This window comes from Heptranchias perlo, chromosome 10, assembly GCF_035084215.1.
Source record: "Heptranchias perlo isolate sHepPer1 chromosome 10, sHepPer1.hap1, whole genome shotgun sequence".
Classification (NCBI taxonomy): Eukaryota; Metazoa; Chordata; class Chondrichthyes; order Hexanchiformes; family Hexanchidae; genus Heptranchias; species Heptranchias perlo.
This window is the reverse complement of record NC_090334.1, coordinates 27,012,587-27,031,330: the sequence shown is the minus strand read 5'-3', so window position 1 is coordinate 27,031,330 and position 18,744 is coordinate 27,012,587. Positions and strand designations below refer to the sequence as shown.

Here is an 18,744-nt window from a genome sequence, read left to right as displayed (position 1 = left end):
TAAATGAGTGTAAACATTTAACTTGTGTTATAAATAGTGAAAGAAAGAAAGAACTTGAATTTATACAGCACCTTTCATGAACTCAGGACATCATAAAGCACTTTACTCCCAATGAAGTACTTCTGAAGTGTACTATTGTAATTTAAGGATACGCAGTAGCCAATTTGCATATAGCAAGGTCCCACAAACAACAATTGTTGGCCAGGACACAGGGGGAACTCCCCTGCTCGTCTGTGAATAGTGCCATGAGATTTTTTCCTTCCACCTGAGAGCACAGACAGGGCCTTAATGTCTCATTTGAAAGAGGTCAGTGCAGCACTCCCTCAGTACTGCACTGGATTATGTACTCAGGTTTCTGGAGTGGGTCTTGAACACAGGACTTTCTAACTCAGAGGCGAGTGAACTACCACAGAGCCAAGGCTGGCACCATGTATACAATTGAAAAATTTAATTTCTGTACGTAAGTGCACATTTTCCCTCCAAAATATACATTTGCAAATATGGATTGACAAATCATGACTGTTGATTTCATCAATTAGTCCTCATTCAGAAGTCCTGATGTGACGTTGGCCATTCTTGTGTTTGGCCAGAACCAAATGAACACAATTAATCAGCTGGATTTTTATTATTTTAAAGTTCTATAGCTTCAAAACCAAACCAGAACACTTTTGCATTTTTCCCTGGAAACTCTTTATCCATTGGTATTAAATGGAAATTACTTCTTAATGCCACTTTAATTAAGTAAGTAAAATGTCCATTAATAAGAAAGACATCAAAATACCACACTGACTGAAAACCTAAAATACTAAAAAAGTGAGATAAAAGGTTATTGAAACTGATAATGAATATAACTAGGTTTAATCAAAGCAAAATCCAATATGGTAATGCTGTCTGACAGTTTACTGCATTTCAAATATTATGGGGAAGAATTGTTCTGGTCGGTATGTACAATAACATCACAAATCTATTCAAAAAGAACGTGTTTATGATATTGCTATACATAGAGGCCACAACAATTCCTCCACAAAACCCTCACTGTTTGCATTATCTCCACATTAGGTTACATGCCTTTTCAATGTTTTAACTTCAGCTTACTTCTTATTTAAAGATTATTTTTGTACTTGTTCTAAAACAGTACATATCTTTTTGTGTCAAATACCACATACAAATTCTTGCCCTTTTATTTTTGCCCTGTTGTGATATTCCTTGAATTTTGTTTCTTTGGTTATATGTTCCTGAAATGTAGCAACTGTTTTTACTGAACAGTTCACAGTTTGGAACGTTCTTCTAATACTTCAGCTACTGGTCAGAGCTCGATTCTTCCTTAGAAGAAAACAACAGAAAAAAGATCTTTGATCTTTTGGAAGCACAGCAATGAAATAAATTTGAGCTTTGCTGTTTCAAGATGTGACCTAACATTTTTCATGTATGACATGAAAGCTAGAAAAATGCCTTTAAACTAATAACACTCAAATTCTCACAATGGAAATTTATGTTCTCAATAACCCCAAGTTCATTTGGCTGTATAACTAAAGTACACCTGCATGTCATATAGAGGTGAACATCATAAATGCGGAAAATGTAATGACCCATAAAATTTTGATATATTTAGAAGCTACTGAAAAATAACAAATTGCAAGTGCATGTTAGCATAAAAAGGTCATTTAGATCTGGATACTCATTCAGAAATTATGTACATATAACGAACAGGATCAAAGAATCAAAAGCAAAATACTGCGGATGTTGGAAATCTGAAATAAAAACAGAAAATGCTGGAGAAGCTCAGCAAGTCAGGCAGCATCTGTGGAGAAAGAAACAGAGTTAACATTTCAGGTTGAAGACCTTTCGTCAGAACTAAGGATCAAAGAATGTTTGGTCAAGGTTGACGCTGTGTAAAATACAAATTGGTGATAAATGAATACAGTAGCTGCTCACTATGACACACTGATATACCACACGCTTTGATATCATATGCATTGTTTATGGCTTTCTCATTAATAGAAAAATCCTATAAATCATCCTCCTCACTACCATACAGATTGCATAACCTCATTGAGAATTTTATAAAAAGGGTCTACTTCAGTAAAATACAATTCAATTGACGTCACATGGGCACTTTGGAACTTGTTACATGCACAATGTAAGGAGCAAGATATGTACCATAAAGTAGGCTATTCTTTATTCCTTTAAGACTTAACTCATGTAACTATTATAATTAATTTTGTGGTGTCTCTAGACATTTCCTTACATGGTAAAAGATGGCGAGTGGATGATAGATGGTAAATCAGAGGCTGTGTCAGGAGAAATGCTGTGCAAATTCTAGTGAATAGCTACAAATCAGCATTGCCAGAGGCCAAAGAGCAGGTTACTTGCCTGCCAATAAAGGTGCATACAGTAGAACCTATTATTATGATGGAGGGAATCCGGCTCCGCCGGTGGATAATGAAAATTAGTGGATAATCAAAATTTGGTCTTACACTTATGGTACAGCAATACCGTCGGCACCAGGATGAAGACAAGCACAATATAAATAACAAAACAAAATAAACATTTGTGGGCTGTGCAAGGTCATACAGAAGGCTGTGTCCAACAAAAATTTTTGTGGATAATTGGGAAGACAGATAATGGAAGTTCCAATACTTGACAGAGGAAATCCAAAATGGGAGAATGAACATAAATAAAAAATGGCAGCAGGAATGAAATAATGAAGAATAATTTTAAGTCAGTTAGTACTATTAATGTACTTTGATAACATAGTGAAGAATGAGAGAGAAAAATGTTGGCCCTTAGCATAAAGTTAGTAAGTAATCATATTCAAAGTATTAAAATAGTAAAAAAAACCCTCCAAAGATAAAAGTTTTGTTAAAAATCTTTTGTTTGTACACCACTCAGCAGTGAGTACCTTGCTTCAATTGAGAGAATGGAATTTTTTTTTTTATTCGTTCATGTTGTCGCCTCCCAAATCCGAGCCCATCTTTCCTACAACTCCATGTCTGAATCTCTCTAATCAGATTTCCGCCTCTGCCACAGTACTGAAATGGCCCTTATCAAAATGCCAAATGACATCCTATGTTACATTTTTTTTTATTCGTTCATGGGATGTGGGCGTCACTGGCAAGGCCAGCATTTGTTGCCCATCCCTAATTGCCCTTGAGAAGGTGGTGGTGAGCTGCCTTCTTGAACCACTGCAGTCCGTGTGGTGAAGGTTCTCCCACAGTGCTGTTAGGAAGGGAGTTCCAGGATTTTGACCCAGTGACGACAAAGGAACGGCAATATATTTCCAAGTCGGGATGGAGTGTGACTTGGAGGGGAACGTGCAAGTGGTGTTGTTCCCATGTATCTGCTGCCCTTGTCCTTATAGTTAGTAGAGGTTGCGGGTTTGGGAGGTGCTGTCGAAGAAGTCTTGGCGGGTTGCTGTGGTGCATCCTGTAGATGGTACACACTGCAATTACGGTGCGCCGGTGGTGGAGGGAGTGAATATTTAACGTGGTGGATGGGGTACCAATCAAGTGGGCTGCTTTGTCCTGGATGGTGTCAAGCTTCTTGAGAGTTGTTGGAGCTGCACTCATGCAGGCAAGAGGAGAGTATTCTATCACACTCCTGACTTGTGCCTTGTAGATGGTGGAAAGGCATTGGGTAGTCAGGAGGTGAGTCACTCGCCATAGAATACCCAGCCTCTGACCTGCTCTTGTAGCCACAGTATTTATGTGGCTGGTCCAGTTAAGTTTCTGGTCGATGGTGACCCCCAGGATGTTGATGGTGGGGGATTCGGCGATGGTAATGCCGTTGAATGTCAAGGGGAGGTGATTAGACTCTCTCTTGTTGGAGATGGTCATTGCCTGGCACTTGTTTGGCGCGAATATTACTTGCCATTTATCAGCCCAAGCCTGGATGTTGTCCAGGTCTTGCTGCATGCGGGCTCGGACTGCTTCATTATCTGAGGGGTTGCGAATGGAACTGAACACTATGCAATCATCAGCGAACATCCCCATTTCTGACCTTATGATGGGGGGAAGGTCATTGATGAAGCAACTGAAGATGGTTGGGCCTGGGACACTGCCCTGAGGAACTCCTGCAGCAAGGTCCTGGGGCTGAGATGATTGGCCTCCAACAACCACTACCACTGTGACCATGGTAAACTATCCCTTCTCATCCTTCTCGACCTGAATGCAGCCTTTGACACTGTTGACCACACCATCCTCCTCCAACGCCTCTCCTCCATCTTCCAGCTGGGTGGGGCTGCCCTCGCCTGGTTCCATTCTTATCTATCTGGTTGTAACCAGAGAATCACCTACAATGGCTTCTCCTCCCGCTCCTGTGCCATTACCTCTGGAGTCCCCTAAGGATCTATCCCTGGCCCCCTCCTATTTCTCATCTACATGCTGCCCCTCGGTGACATCATCCAAAAACACAATGTCAGTTTCCACATGTACGCTGACGGCACGCAGCTCTACCTCGCCACCCTCTCTCTCGATCCCTCCACTATCTCTGATTTGTCACACTGCTTGTCGGACATACATTGGATGAGCAAAAGTTTCCTCCAACTAAATATTGGGAAGACCAAAGCCATTGGGGGTAATTTTAACCCCCAAGTACGGGTGGGCAGTAAAAATAGTGGATTTTTGAAGCGGGACTACATCCCGGCACCAACTCGCCCAGGTGCGTTTGGCTGCGCACGCGCAACAGACACCAGGAAGTCCTGTCCCCATTTAAAGCCGGTGGGCCAGTACTTACAGGGGCAATGTACCTCATTGAAGTAGTTGAGGTATTTAATTTTTTGTGTGTTACAAAAGTAAAACAACTTTAACTTAACCAGTCGGGTTTCCCATCGCTTCCGATTCACATCAGGTGAAAGCAGGGAAGAAGGCCCGGATCTATGAGGTGAATGCCTTTATTGCACTGCTTGTGGGCCTGGAGGAGCAGGACTGCTTCATCCAGGCCCAACTACCTCACCTGGCGCGACATGACCCCGCAATCGGCCGATCCCCCCTACCCCTGCCCCGACGTTGGACCACTCCCCACCCCTGCTCCTCGTAAGGGGTCAGCTCTCTAATGTCTGGTGTTTCCCCTCCTTTGATGGGCGTTGTTTGCTACTTTCTCCTGAAACAAATTGAGTGCATTAGTGAATGTTAAAATTTGAGGGATGTCTACCAGGTGACATCAGACAGCTGATGTAATAGACCTGCTGATAGCACTCTGCCTAAGTGGAGGAAGGATTTTTAAGGCTCTACATGCAACTTAATCTTGTAAGGGAAGTTGTCAACACATAATGCAGGATATTGAGGTTGAAATTAGATTGGGTCCATTTCCGGGCCCAGACTCGGCACTGTTTGAGTGGCGCGCACTGGAACAGAGAGGCCCAAGGCCGGCCCGAAATTGAATGATCCACTGTAATGAATGCCACTAAGTGATAGCACTCTCGCTTCTGATTCGGATGTACCACTTGAGCATGTAATCTAGGTTGACACTTCCGTGCAATACTGAGGGGTTGCTGCACAGTCAGAAGTACCATCTTTTGGATAAGACGTTAAACAGAGGCCCTGTCTGTCCTCTGAGGTGGACGTAAAAGATCCCATTACATTATTTGAAGAAGAGTAGGGGGTTATCCCCGGTGTTCTGGCGAAGTCCCATCCTATCACAATACTGCCACAGAGGAGAATCAAGCCCCCTATGTTAATGAAGGTTGACAGCAGGATATAAGCCTGTCTAGATTACATTGAATGACAGGGACATTATAGAAATAACCATGTGATACCCCCTTCATGAGTTATATCTACTTATTTTAGGGAATATTCAGTAATGAACTGTGTTATCCTTCTTATATTACTTATAATTTTTTTTCAGATTACTTTTTATTTATCAGATGAGATTATAAGTTTAATATCCAGGGCTACCTGCCTTGACTGTGCTGATGGGTAGATGGCACATGGGAGCATAGTGATTTACCTAAGGCAGGGAAGAAACACAGACATCATTTGCCATAACCATAAGATTTCATTATTTGCTTGCTAAATATAAAAAAAATTGACAATACTTGTGAATAGAGTCCAATCTCAGACTATTCGCGCCAGACAAGTGCCAGGCAATGACCATTTCTAACAAGAGAGAGTCTAATCACTTCCCCTTGATATTCAACGGCATTACCATCGCCGAATCCCCCACCATCAACATCCTGGGGGTCACCATTGACCAGAAACTTAACTGGACCAGCCACATAAATACTGTGGCTACAAGAGCAGGTCAGAGGCTGGGTATTCTGTGACAAGTGACTCACCTGCTGACTCCCCAAAGTCTTTCCACCATCTGCAAGGCACAAGTTAGGAGTGTGGTGGAATACTCACCACTTGCCTGGATGAGTGCAGCTCCAACAACACTCAAGAAGCTCGACACCATCCAGGATAAAGCAGCCCGCTTGATTGGCACCCCATCCACCACCCTAAACATTCACTCCCTCCACCACCGGCGCACAGTGGCTGCAGTGTGTACCATCCACAGGATGCACTGCAGCAACTCGCCAAGGCTTCTTCAACAGCACCTCCTAAACCCGCGACCTCTACCACCTAGAAGGACAAGGGCAGCAGGCACATGGGAACAACACCACCTGCACGTTCCCCTCTAAAGCAAACACCATCCTGACTTGGAAATATATTGCTGTTCCTTCATTGTCGCTCGGTCAAAATCCTGGAACTCCCTTCCTAACAGCACTGTGGGAGAACCTTCACCACACGGACTGCAGCAGTTCAAGAAGGCAGCTCACCACCACCTTCTCAAGGACAATTAGGGATGGACAACAAATGCTGGCCTTGCCAGCGACGCCCACATCCCATGAACGAATAAAAATGTCACATAGGATGTCATTTGGCATTTTGATAAAGGCCGTTTCAGTACTGTGACAGGGGCGGAAACCTGATTAGAGAGATTCAAACATGGAGTTGCAGAGGAAACATGGACTTTGGAGAGGAAAGGGAGGTTGGAGATGAGATGGTAGTTTGCAAGTACAATGGGTTCAAGGATGGTTTTTTTGAGGAAGGGGGGTGATGACGGCAGATTTGAAGGGGAGGGGGACAGTACCTAAGGAAAGGGAACCGTTAACAATATCAGCTAATAAGGGGGCCAGGAAGGGAAGTTGGGTGGTCAGCAGTTAAGTGGGAATAGGGTCGAGGGAGTAGGAAGTGGGTCTCATGGTCAAGGTGAGCTCGAGAGGGCCTGAGGAGAGAGAGGAGATAAACTTGAGAAAGGTGTGAGTTCAGGCCAGGGCAGGGGGGAACTGTAGGGGAAGTTTGGTTTAGTGGGCTAGGGGAAGGGAGGGAAGTGGCAGAGGCAGCTGAATGGATGGTCTCAATCTTAATGACAAAGAAGTCCATGAGCTCCTTGCACTTGTTGTTGGAGTTGAGGGTTGGGGAGGCGGGGGAGAGGGGTTTAAGAAGACGGTTTGTATTGGAGAAGAGAAGCTGGGGATTATCTTTGCATTCAAGGATGATCCTGGAATAGTGAGCAGATTTGGCAGAGGAGAGCAGGATCCAATCGTGCTTTCTGTGGTCCAGCCAAATAAGCGATGAATGGCTAAACCAGCTGTCCACCATAAACGTTCAAGTCTGCATCCCTTGAACTTAAGGGAGTGGAGATGAGGGCCATACCAGGGGGAATGACCAGGGTGAGAGAGTGTAATGGTTTTAATGGGGATAAGGGCATCAAAGGTGGAGGTGAGGATGTGGATTGAGCAGACCGGTAGCTGCACAAATGTCGTGATGAATGGAGGGCTAAAGGCTAGATGGTTGGGAATTTGAAAGTGCCGTTGTGAGTGACTTGGGGGAAGAGTGTTCTCCAGGGATGGACACAGAATACAAGGAAGTAATCAGAGATGTGCTTATCTGTGATTGATGGGAGTAGAGAGGCCATGTGAGATGGCAAGGTCGAGGGGGTGGCCGTGAATATGGGTAGGGGAGTTTATAAGGAGGGAGAGATTAAGGGAGGATAGGAGGGCAGTGAACTCAGAGGAAAGAGGGCATGATGAGTTGAGATGAAGGTTGAATGACTACAGTGCAAGGTACATCCTTCTTTAATCTTCAAAGGATGTCATCTTCCACATAGAAAAGAGTATAGCTGAAGTCAACCAGAATGGGAAATCACTGAAACACTGGCCCCAAAATTCCTCCCACAATAACTCCAGTGGGATAAGAACATAAGAAACAGGAGCAGGAGTAGGCCATTCAGCCCCTTGAGCCTGCTCCACCATTCAATAAGATCATGGCTGATCTTCGACCTCAACTCTACTTTCCCGTCCGATCCCCATATCCCTTGATTCCCTTAGAGTCCAAAAATCTATCAATCTCAGTCTTGAATATACTCAACGGCAGAGCAGCCACAGCCCTCTGGGGTACAGAATTCCAAAGATTCACAACCCTCTGATTGAAGAAATTTCTCCTCATCTCATCTCTAAATGGCCGACCCCTTATCCTGAGTCTATGCCCCCTAGTTCTAAACTCTCCAGCCAGGGGAAACAGCCTCACAGCATCTATCCTGTCAAGCCCCCTCGAAATCTTAAATGTTTCAATGAGATCACCTCTCATTCTTCTAAACTCCAGAGAGTATAGGCCCATTCTACTGATGCTGGCGGAACCTGCCGGAAAATGGTGGAGACCCAGTTTGCCGGAGATGCACCTAAAGTGGGGCTTGCACCCACCTGTCCAAAGGTAATGAGATGCTTTCTCATGACCCTGCAGACTTCGGCGGGGTCAGCACCGGAGGGTACTGGTGGATGCGATCCTGCGTTAACACCGGGATCGCAACCAACAGATCTTTGACCCCACTGTCCCTTTACCAATGTCAAATGGTCCCTTCCTTTTTCTCATGTTTTATTCACTTACAGATCAAGTCATAAAGAATGGTTTCAATATTCTGATTACTATTACAGCAAGGTGTGTGTGAGGGTTTCTGTGTCTGTGCGTGCGTTTGTGTGAGGGATTCTCACTTATCTTTACACCAGAGTCAGATCAGGGTTAGGTTTACTTGAGAAAACTTTAGGATTATTGTTGTATTGTTGTTGCACCTTAGACTTAAAAGGGAGAGAGTAACTTGGCATTAACAATGATATGAAAATGTTTTAAAACTATTGCCTATGATATTCTCCTGCTGAACACGCTTGTGGTCATACTTGTTGTAGATTGCGATTACAAATGAAGAAAATAAAACAATCTTGTACTCATGTAATAACGAAATATTTAAAAAATCTAAAGTATCTGGCACTTCATTTTTCAGCTAAAGCCAATTTAGATAAAAGGAAACAAATATACACAACACGCCTGATGATTAGCTGAGAATGTAAATACACTACCTTTTGTGTGACTCTTCGAGATGTGCTTCTTCTACCTTGTGCTCATCTTTTGCTGTAAATCAAAAAAATGATTAGATGTTATTATGCCAAATACCTTAATGTCACAGTTACTGAGCAGTAAAGATAGTTCAATTATAAAAATGCAATGTCATTGAACCTTTTATCCTGTTTTAGAACAGTCGTATGTTTTTGCATTTTTATGAGACAACAAAATGGAAAAAATTGAAGTGATATATTTGTTGATCAATTTGCAGCACTAATGCCAAAAGTCATGAATTTTTCATTGACAAAATCATCAAACATAACAGTGCTCTTGATAGCTAGGATCAGCACCGACGGCACTATTAGATTAAAACAGTGTATAATATTAAAAAGCAGATCTCAAGTCTGTAAACCCCATCTCAACACTCAGATGACAGTTACAAGTCATTCTCACCTCCATATTTACAATGGAGACTAATGAGATGGGCAGGACATTAGAAGAAGAGATTGAAAAAGGAAACCATTTAAGATAGAAAGTGGGGAGATAATTGATAAACTAATCAAACTAAGGGAAGATAAGACCCCTGGTCCGGATGGATAGCATCCACGAATATTAAAAAAAAGTTAGGGAGGAGATAGCAGAGGCACTATTACATATATTTAAAATTCATTAGAAAAGGGAAAAGTGCCAGGGGACTGATGGACAGCTAATGTGATTCCTATATATAAAAAGGGAGATAGAACAAGTTCAGGGAATACATGAAAAGAAAACAATTAACAGCTAAAATAGGCTAAAAAATACAATGAACTACATGTCTTAGAGTCTATTAAACAAATGCAAATCACATTCTTAACAACTCTGACAGTCTGTACATGGATCTTCACAAAGGTCACTAAGCTTCAGACTAGACCAGTTAGCTTAATGTCAGTGGTAGGAAAGATAATGGAATCTTTACTCAAAGATGTAACAGGAAGACATCTAGAGAACAAAAATATAATAAAGAATAATCAGCACAGATTTCAGAAGGGAAGGTCATGCTTGACCAACCTTATTGAATTCTTTGAAGAAGTAACAGAAAGAGTAGACAAGGGTAATGTAGTAGATGTAATGTATTTGGATTTTCAAAAGGCCTTCGATAAGGTACCACACTGTAGACTCATGACCAAGGTCGGAGCATTTAGAGACGGGGACAGGTAGCAGAATGGATAGCAAGCTGGCTACAAAACAGAAAGCAGACAGTAGGGGTTAAGAGTAGCTACTCAGACTGGCAAAAGCTGGGAAGTGGTGGTTCTCAGGGATTGGTGCTGGGACCACTATTGTTCACAATTTACATTAATGATTTGGATTTGGGAATCAGAAGTACAATTTCAAAATTTGCGGACGACACCAAATTGGGGGATGTACTTAATACAAAGGAAGAATGCATCAAAATGCAAGAGGACATTAATAAACTTGCAGAATGGGCATGTAATTGGCAAATGAATTTCAATATAGATAAGTGTGAGGTGGTACATTTTGGTAGGTAGAATAAGGAGGCCATATACTGCTTGGATAATGAGAGTCTAAACGGGATAGAGGAGCAAAGGGATCTAGGGGTACAGGTACACAAATCACCAAAAGTAGCGATGCAAGTTAATAAGGCCATAAAAAAGACAAATCAAGTACTAGGTTCCTTTCTAGAGGGATAGGATTGAAAAGCAAAGAAGTTATGTTAAGCTTGTATAGAACCTTGGTTAGACCACACTTGGAGTACTGTGCACAGTTCTGGTCTCCATATTACAGAAAAGGATATAGAGGCATTGGAGAGGGTAAAAAAAAAAGATTCACAAGGATGATACCAGAATGGAGAGCATATCTTTATCAGGAAATGCTGAACAGGCTGGGGCTTTTTTCTCTGGAAAGGAGAAAGCTGAGGGGTGACCTGATAGAGGTCTTTAAGATAATGATAGTGTTTGATAGGGTAGACGTAGAGAAAATGTTTCCACTTGTGGGGGAGTCCAAAACTAGAAGTCATAAATATAAAATAGTTGCTAATAAATCTTTACCCTGAGAGCGGTAAGAATGTTGAACGTGCTACCACAAGGAGTAGTTGAGGCAAATAGCATAGATGTATTTAAGGGGAAGCTAGATAAGCACATGAGGGAGAAAGGAATAGAAGGGTATCCTGATAGGGTTAGATGAAGTAGGGAGGGAGGAGGCTCGTGTGGAGCATAAACACTTGCACAGACCAGTTGGGCCGAATGGCCTGTTTCTCTGCTGTAGTTTCAACGTAACTCACTTTGTTCTTGTGGTTTATTATATCAACTGAACACCTTGATTAGATCACTCTCTTGTAATCAATCTCAGGTAATCATTGTTCGCCGTACAGTTATTATACAGTGGGTGCTAATTTATTAACATAATATTTACATGGCTGTGAAGCTGGAATTGCATATTGTGAAGTTTTAACAAAAATCTACTTGGTAAAATTTTTCCAGTGAACTAGTGTTAACAACTAAGAAAAATTAGTTAAACAAAAGGATTCAACCTTTAAGAGGCAATAGTCCTCACTTAAAGATTTTTTTAAAAAACAATAAAAAGTAAAGTTTAGTGTGGAAAATCTTGACTGCTGCTGCTGCCAAAATTAAAAACTGAAGTGCCGTTGCAGCCTTAAAACCTATGGCTGCTTAACAGGGCTGGAACATCTCAAGGTCTTGGAAAGGCCTGTGGAGGGAACATGGAAGCCTGAGTCTAGGTGAAACAGTGAAGCTTACAACTTGCAGACAAATATCCAGGAGTACTTCTGAGAAGTTATTTTTGCCTAAACATTATTTTTAAAATGACAGTGCCAAGACAAGATTTTGTGGTAGTAGTTAATAAAAAGAAGTATGCAATCCATCAGCATGCTAGTAAAGAGGGCTGGACACATAACCACACGCTTTTTTGATGACGAGGTCACTGAGCATCCATTGCACAGGAGGGATGCACTATTTCCTATCACACAATGCAATGAACCAGTTAAAATAGCATCATGTAATGATGGTCCATCCTCATGCACAATAGGGATTGACTCAGTAGTCACAAGTCACACTCATTCCGCGCAAGTATCTGCCGGGATCTAATGTATCAAAGATCAGTAAAGCAGCACCACCTTCACAGTAACCGCAGCAAAGCGAGAAAACGCTGGAAGGTGTCATGATGATGCAGTATGTCACGGAAGTTTTGTATGTTTCTGCAGGAGAAGGTGACATTAAACAGAAGGCGACAGAAACTGGAGTAAGACCAGGAAGTCACTGTGTTTGATCTTTCTAATCAATTGGTCATAGTGGTTAAGCTGCTATTCCACATTTGATAAGCACTAATTTTGTTTAGTTTGTTAATCTTTCCTACTGATTCTGAACTGGCATCAGTGCAACTAAAGTTTCAATTGATCACAGACATAGGAACCGGCCTTATTTGTTTTTCTTGATACTTTTTGTCTTTAAGATTTTATATTAATTTATTTCTTTTCCTGTTATTTTAATTATTCTTTTTTGCTTATACACTCTTTTCCAACTTTATTTTTTCATTATTTCTGCTATTGCCTTTGTATTATTTTTCATTTTCTCCATCTATTCATGTCTCACCTTTTTGTGGTACATTTCTTTATATTTATTTATTTTTCATTCTTATCTTTTCTCATGAGACTCAAAAGCATTAAAATTTTAAAATGCTCATTTGTGTATCATTATCCATAATAGAGATGACGGCCATGGCCACGTGAATGACATAGTGGGAAGTATGACTCGCAAACAAAAGGTACATTGGATTAAGTGAAGAACAGTTGCTGCAGCCTGGGTGGGGTTCGAGTAGATGTTTAGCTTGGTGGGTTTCATCAGTAACTATGTAAATAATAGGCAAGAATGCCTGTGCGGTTGATAGACTGGACGTGTGGAGGGATGAATAATCAGTAGAGTGAAAGATGCATGAGTCATTGGCATTTTTAAAAAATATAACATTTTTGGAGTTTAAGCACATACAGCATTTGCTGAGTTGCATGCAGTGTGTAGGGTTTCTGTTAATTCTTTCTTATTTGTGGTTTTCATTTTATTTTAACTTTCCTCACTTTCTTCTGCTTCATCGTTTCATTTATCGCTTGTTGATATAAATTATTCAGATTAATGTGGATATGACCAAAGAAAAAGGCACCTATTAAATGTAACATTTAAATATGATATAAAGATAAAATGTCAGCATAAGAAATAGTTGCTAAATGTTAATAAGATTTAGTCATCAAATTTTAATTTTAAGACTAATTTTAAACTTGATTTCTACACGTGAAGCATTACAAAAGTTCGGTTTCCAGGTAGTACACTCTAGCTTAATCAAATAGTATCATTATGAACTTTTCAAAATACAAACATATCAGGATAGAATTACTTGTACATTTACTGAGCCAAATTAGCAGCAAACTAAACAAATAAAAATCACAAAATGTTCAACAATTACTACAGATGTGAGAAAGAAGGTGTAGGGCTGAAAAGTTACTTGTCTATATATTGTGAGAAATCTTCTATCAAATTTGACCCCTGAACTAAACTAAATTCCAGGTTGGATTCCAATTTGCCATACATTGAATTCTTGGAGTTGTGTTAATGTCTCTCTCTCTCTCTCGGCTCTAAATCCTGCCGCTTCACTGCCACAATTTCTGTACATTCATGCCTGCCTGCTGACTCACTACCTCAACCTTCTGGAACTTGGCAGTTTGATCTGCCAAGCTCCAAGAATTGATACAGATGAAGAAAAGCTTCAGGTTATAAGTAAAATTGTACACGGTATTTTACATCAAGGTTCGTTGGGTGAGTCAGTAACTAGGTACGTAATAAAGAGTGGTTATGCGGTTGAGAGACTATGAAGGGTCAGTGACTAGACAGGTGAAAGATAAATGAGTCACTGGCATTTGTTTTTAAAAGATGAATTTCTACTAACTTTACACAAATTGCAAATTTCACAGGTGGTACTTTTATATATATATATATTTTTTTCCCAATAAATATCTGAATTTTGGCAGAATTGAATTATTTATATATGGTTTGAATTAAGAACATAAGAATATAAGAAATAGGAGCAGGAGTAGGCCATACCGCCCCTCAAGCCTGCTCCGCCAGTCAATATGATCATGGCTGATCTTCTATCTCAACTCCACTTTCCCACCCTATCCCCATAACCCCGATTCCCTTGATGCCCAAAAATCTATCGATCTCAGTCTTGAATATACTCAATGACTGAGCATTCACAACCCTCAGGGGTAGAGAATTCCAAAGATTCACAACCCTATGAGTGAAGAAATGTTTCCTCATCTCGGTTGTAAATGGGGACTATCTTGGGACTATGACCCCTAGTTCTAGACTCTCCAGCCAGGGTAAACAGCCTCTCAGCATCTATTCTGTCGAGCCCTCTAAGAATTTTATACATTTCAATGAAATCACCTCTCATTCTTCTAAACTCCAGAGAGTATAGGCCCTTCTGCGCAATCTCTCCTCACAGGATAACCCTCTCATCCCAGGAATCAATCTAGTGAACCTTCGTTGCACCCCCTTCCTTAGGTAAGGAGACCAAAATTGTACACAGTACTCTAGGTGTGGTCTCACCAGAAGCCTGTATAATTGCAGCAAGACTTCCTTTCTCTTATTCTGCAATCCCCTTGCAATAAAGGCTAACATATCATTTGCCTTCCTAATTGATTGCTGTACCTGCATGTTAACTTTCTGTGATTCATATACAAGGACATCCAAATCCCTCTGACTACCAACATTTCTTAGTCTCTCACTTTTTAAAAAAAATTCTGCTTTTCTATTCTTCCTACCTAAGTAGATAATTTCACACATCCCCACATTATACTCCATTTGCCACCTTCTCGTCCACTCACTTAACCTGTCTATATCCCTTTGCAGCCTCTTTGCCTCCTCCTCACAGCTTGCTTTCCCACCTAGCTTTATATCATCAGCAAACTTGGATACACTACACTCAATCCCCTCATCTAAGTCATTGATGTAAACAGTAAAGAGTTGAGGCCCAAGCACTGTTCCTTGCGACACCCCACTCGTTACAACCTGCCAACCTGAAAATGACCCATTTATTCCTACTCTCTGTTTTCTCTCCGTTAGCCAATCCTCTATCCATGCTAATATATTACCCCCAATCCCATGACCCCAAATCTTCCCGTTCCCCTCCAAGTCACACACCATCCCGACTTGGAAATATATCGCCGTTACTTCATTGTCGCCGGGTCAAAATCCTGGAACTCCCTACCTAACAGCACTGTGGGAGAACCACGGACTGCAGCAGTTCAAGAAGGCGGCTCACCACCATCTTCTCAAGGGCAATTAGGGATGGGTAATAAATGCTGGCCTTGCCAGTGACGCCTACATCCCATGAACAAATAAGAAAAAATCTGTGTAACAACCTCTTGAGTGGCACCTTATCGAATGCCTTTTGAAAATCCAAATATACTACATCCACTGGTTCCCCCTTATCTACATTGCTAGTTACATCCTCAAAAAACTCTAATAGATTTGTCAAACATGATTTCCCTTTCATAAAATTGTGTTGACTCTGCCAAATAATATTATGATTTTCTAAATGCCCTGTTTCTACGTCCTTAATAATTATGCCTGGATCAGGCATAAAATGTTTCTTTGTGCATAAGAAATTATCATTTTCCTACCCAAAACCAGGTATGGCAGGTAGCATTTGCTCTGATAATATACTAGGGTGGAAGCGATTGCTTCTTGTGATCTTGGAACAATAATGGGGAGTCTGGTGGTTGTGCCTGATCCCTGGTGATGTAGAAGAGAATTGTCAATTTTCCTGATGTAGTCAGAACAATTGATCCTAAGAAGCTACATCTGATTCCTAGAGGTATAGAGAAAAGCATGGGTTGGATGTATCCTGCCTACTGCCACAGTCCCGCCGTGAGCTACATTTCTCTTCCCCTTCTCTGTGCTTGCTGGAACCACTGTTAACCACCCATTCCCCACTCGCCACGTGTAAATGCTGGTGGAGCCTGGCCTTCAGTTTCATTTCCCTCCCATCCACCCCTGTTACCATCATTGCTTGGCAATGCCAGGTGAAAGGTGGCAGTAGGCCTGCTGTAGTGATGGCAATAGCCCTGAACTCCGCAGGTAGAGGGAGAGGGTTCTAGTAGTGTCCTGCTCTCCTTCCCAACCAGCCCCCAAGCACTTAACCTTTGTAGACTTTGATCTGTGCCAAGGTCTAGAAAGGTACAACCCTGCCATCTTCTACCTCTTTAAGGTCCTTGTCAACCCCTTTGGGTGATGCAGTGCCATTTCCACTATAGCATCGCCCAGTGTTCTTCCATGGCACTGGCAGGTTCCCTCTTGGCAGCAGGAATCCTGCAAGGAGCTATCCGTGCATGTATAATAACCCCCCAACCGGGCAAAATGGGTTGGGGTTGTCAGGGTGTTGGAGAGGCATATGGAAGTCCCATCTCTCCAGAACATCGCCGCAACAAGAAAAATCTAGCCCCATTTTCACTGGTGGTTTTAGCAGGTGCATCGATTTGAGAGGGAGGGGGTGAAACTGCATTTGATATCAGGCAATGAAGAGAGGAGTATCTATGTTTTCTTTGATGGTTCTAATAGGCTTATCAGTCCCAGCTACATATGTTGAATTTCTGTCAGTGCTTGGACAGCAGAGATGAGTGCAGTATGCATCAGTGTTCTGCGGTATTTTGATGGGTATGAGGGGATTGCAGTCCTGTTTTCGAATGGTCTAAGCTAATCTGTTTGGACTCAGCTTCACAAGTTCCCAATATCTAAATCTCTGAAGCCGAATCCCAAAGAAACCTAAATTTGAATCATATTTATATATACATATATCTCCCCTAACTTTTATATTTGCCGCTAAATTTGTGCTGAAGTTTGCAATAGAAGCTTCTATTACTAAATGTTGATATTTATATAATTGAAAATAGCCAAACAATTTAACAACATATATAACCAATAATGTATTTGTATAGGATGTTTACAGGAACATTTAAAGTGCTGATTTAATAACATCATGTCTGATCTGCAGAGCATTGAACAAGTAAGTGAAACATTCAAAAGATAAAGAAGAATCACTGATGAACAATGAACGGTTCTAGGCTCAAATTTAATTTCTATTGTCATCCGCAATTCTGTAGAAGACAAATGTGTTGGAAAGGCAATCTGTGAAACTAAGTTCCATGTCAAATGCAATCTTTCACACTTCAAGAAGACTGGCGCCAAATTTAAGTAGCCAGACCTATATTAGGACACAAAGTAACTCAAAGGCTTTGTGGGTTAAGCTTTGTTTTTTTTCCCATTAAATTTCTGAACAGTGCTACATTATGCTCAACAATGTTTGATAAGGAAATATCAGATATACAAGTTTTGTTAAGATAAAACAGTATATGATACAGTAACTTGTAGCAACTGGTAGTAGATTATTCCTTTCAAAGCTGCAGATGAGTTTACTTGTTTGGGTGCTGTCAGGATATGGGGGTGGGCCAGGGGAGGGGGGGGCACAAGCTCATTGTTGGTAGCATCTTTCATTGATATGATTTTCATGTCACAGATTGACCTGATCTATCAATTGCACAATTCAGGGTTTTCATTGGTCCCATAACTGTCCTTTAAAGTTGGTTTTCAGGTAACAACAATTTTTGTTTACAGTTGTTCCCACCTCAAAATGGATATTGGGAGCTGAAACATAGAGGGAGAAAATTTACAAATGATTTTAAACTTGAAAAATAAGGAAAAAAGTCGCTGTAGGTTGGATATTTAAAATTTAAAAGAAATAGAAAAATAGGGAAGATAGAATAGGAAAAATAAAGGGATGACAGGGCAAGCATGACTAAGGTGTTTTCTTATAGGTTAAATGCTGTAATTTCTCTGATTCTAGGAGTTTAATTTAGCACTTTAGGGTTAATATAACAATAATAAAGTTCTATTAATGTATTACTGTAATATTAACATTACTTTCAGCATCACCATGTGTGAACTGAAAACAAATGAAATCAGTCGGACTCAGGAGATGGATAAGGGCTAAGCACTATTAATTGCCTTTCATTGATGCTGCAAGGTACTCACATGCTTTTGGAAACTTAAACGACCATTAGTCACAATGGCTGCTCAATGCCTGAACTCAGTGTATCTAGGTCCTGAAATAGTTTGGGCCCACCAGGGGTTCCTTGCATTATGGCCTAGAGCCTTAAAGATTGAAACATACTTGGCATTTTTTTTATACTTCCCAGTTAGTTACTGTGGGTGGCTAGTCTCCTCATTGATGTTGAATTTCATTTCATGGTTTTGTAGCTACGGGAAGAATATGAGTTACTCCAGTTTGGATATTTTGTGATAAATTCCCTGCACCTCACTGAGGTCAGTGGCTGACTCTCTGTAACCTGTTTCTGCCTCATACAAGG

General features: G+C 41.1%; 1 protein-coding gene across 3 annotated transcripts in view; it reads right to left on the bottom strand.

Annotated features, from left to right (window-relative positions):
* fmn1 (formin 1) overlaps positions 1-18,744 on the bottom strand; it is a 449,066-nt gene that overhangs the window by 93,061 nt on the left and 337,261 nt on the right. For all 3 annotated transcript variants that reach the window (XM_067991364.1, XM_067991365.1, XM_067991366.1), the window contains one exon: positions 9,335-9,386. In XM_067991364.1, coding sequence (XP_067847465.1) covers positions 9,335-9,386 — 52 coding nt within the window. The remainder of the gene's footprint in view (positions 1-9,334; positions 9,387-18,744) is intronic.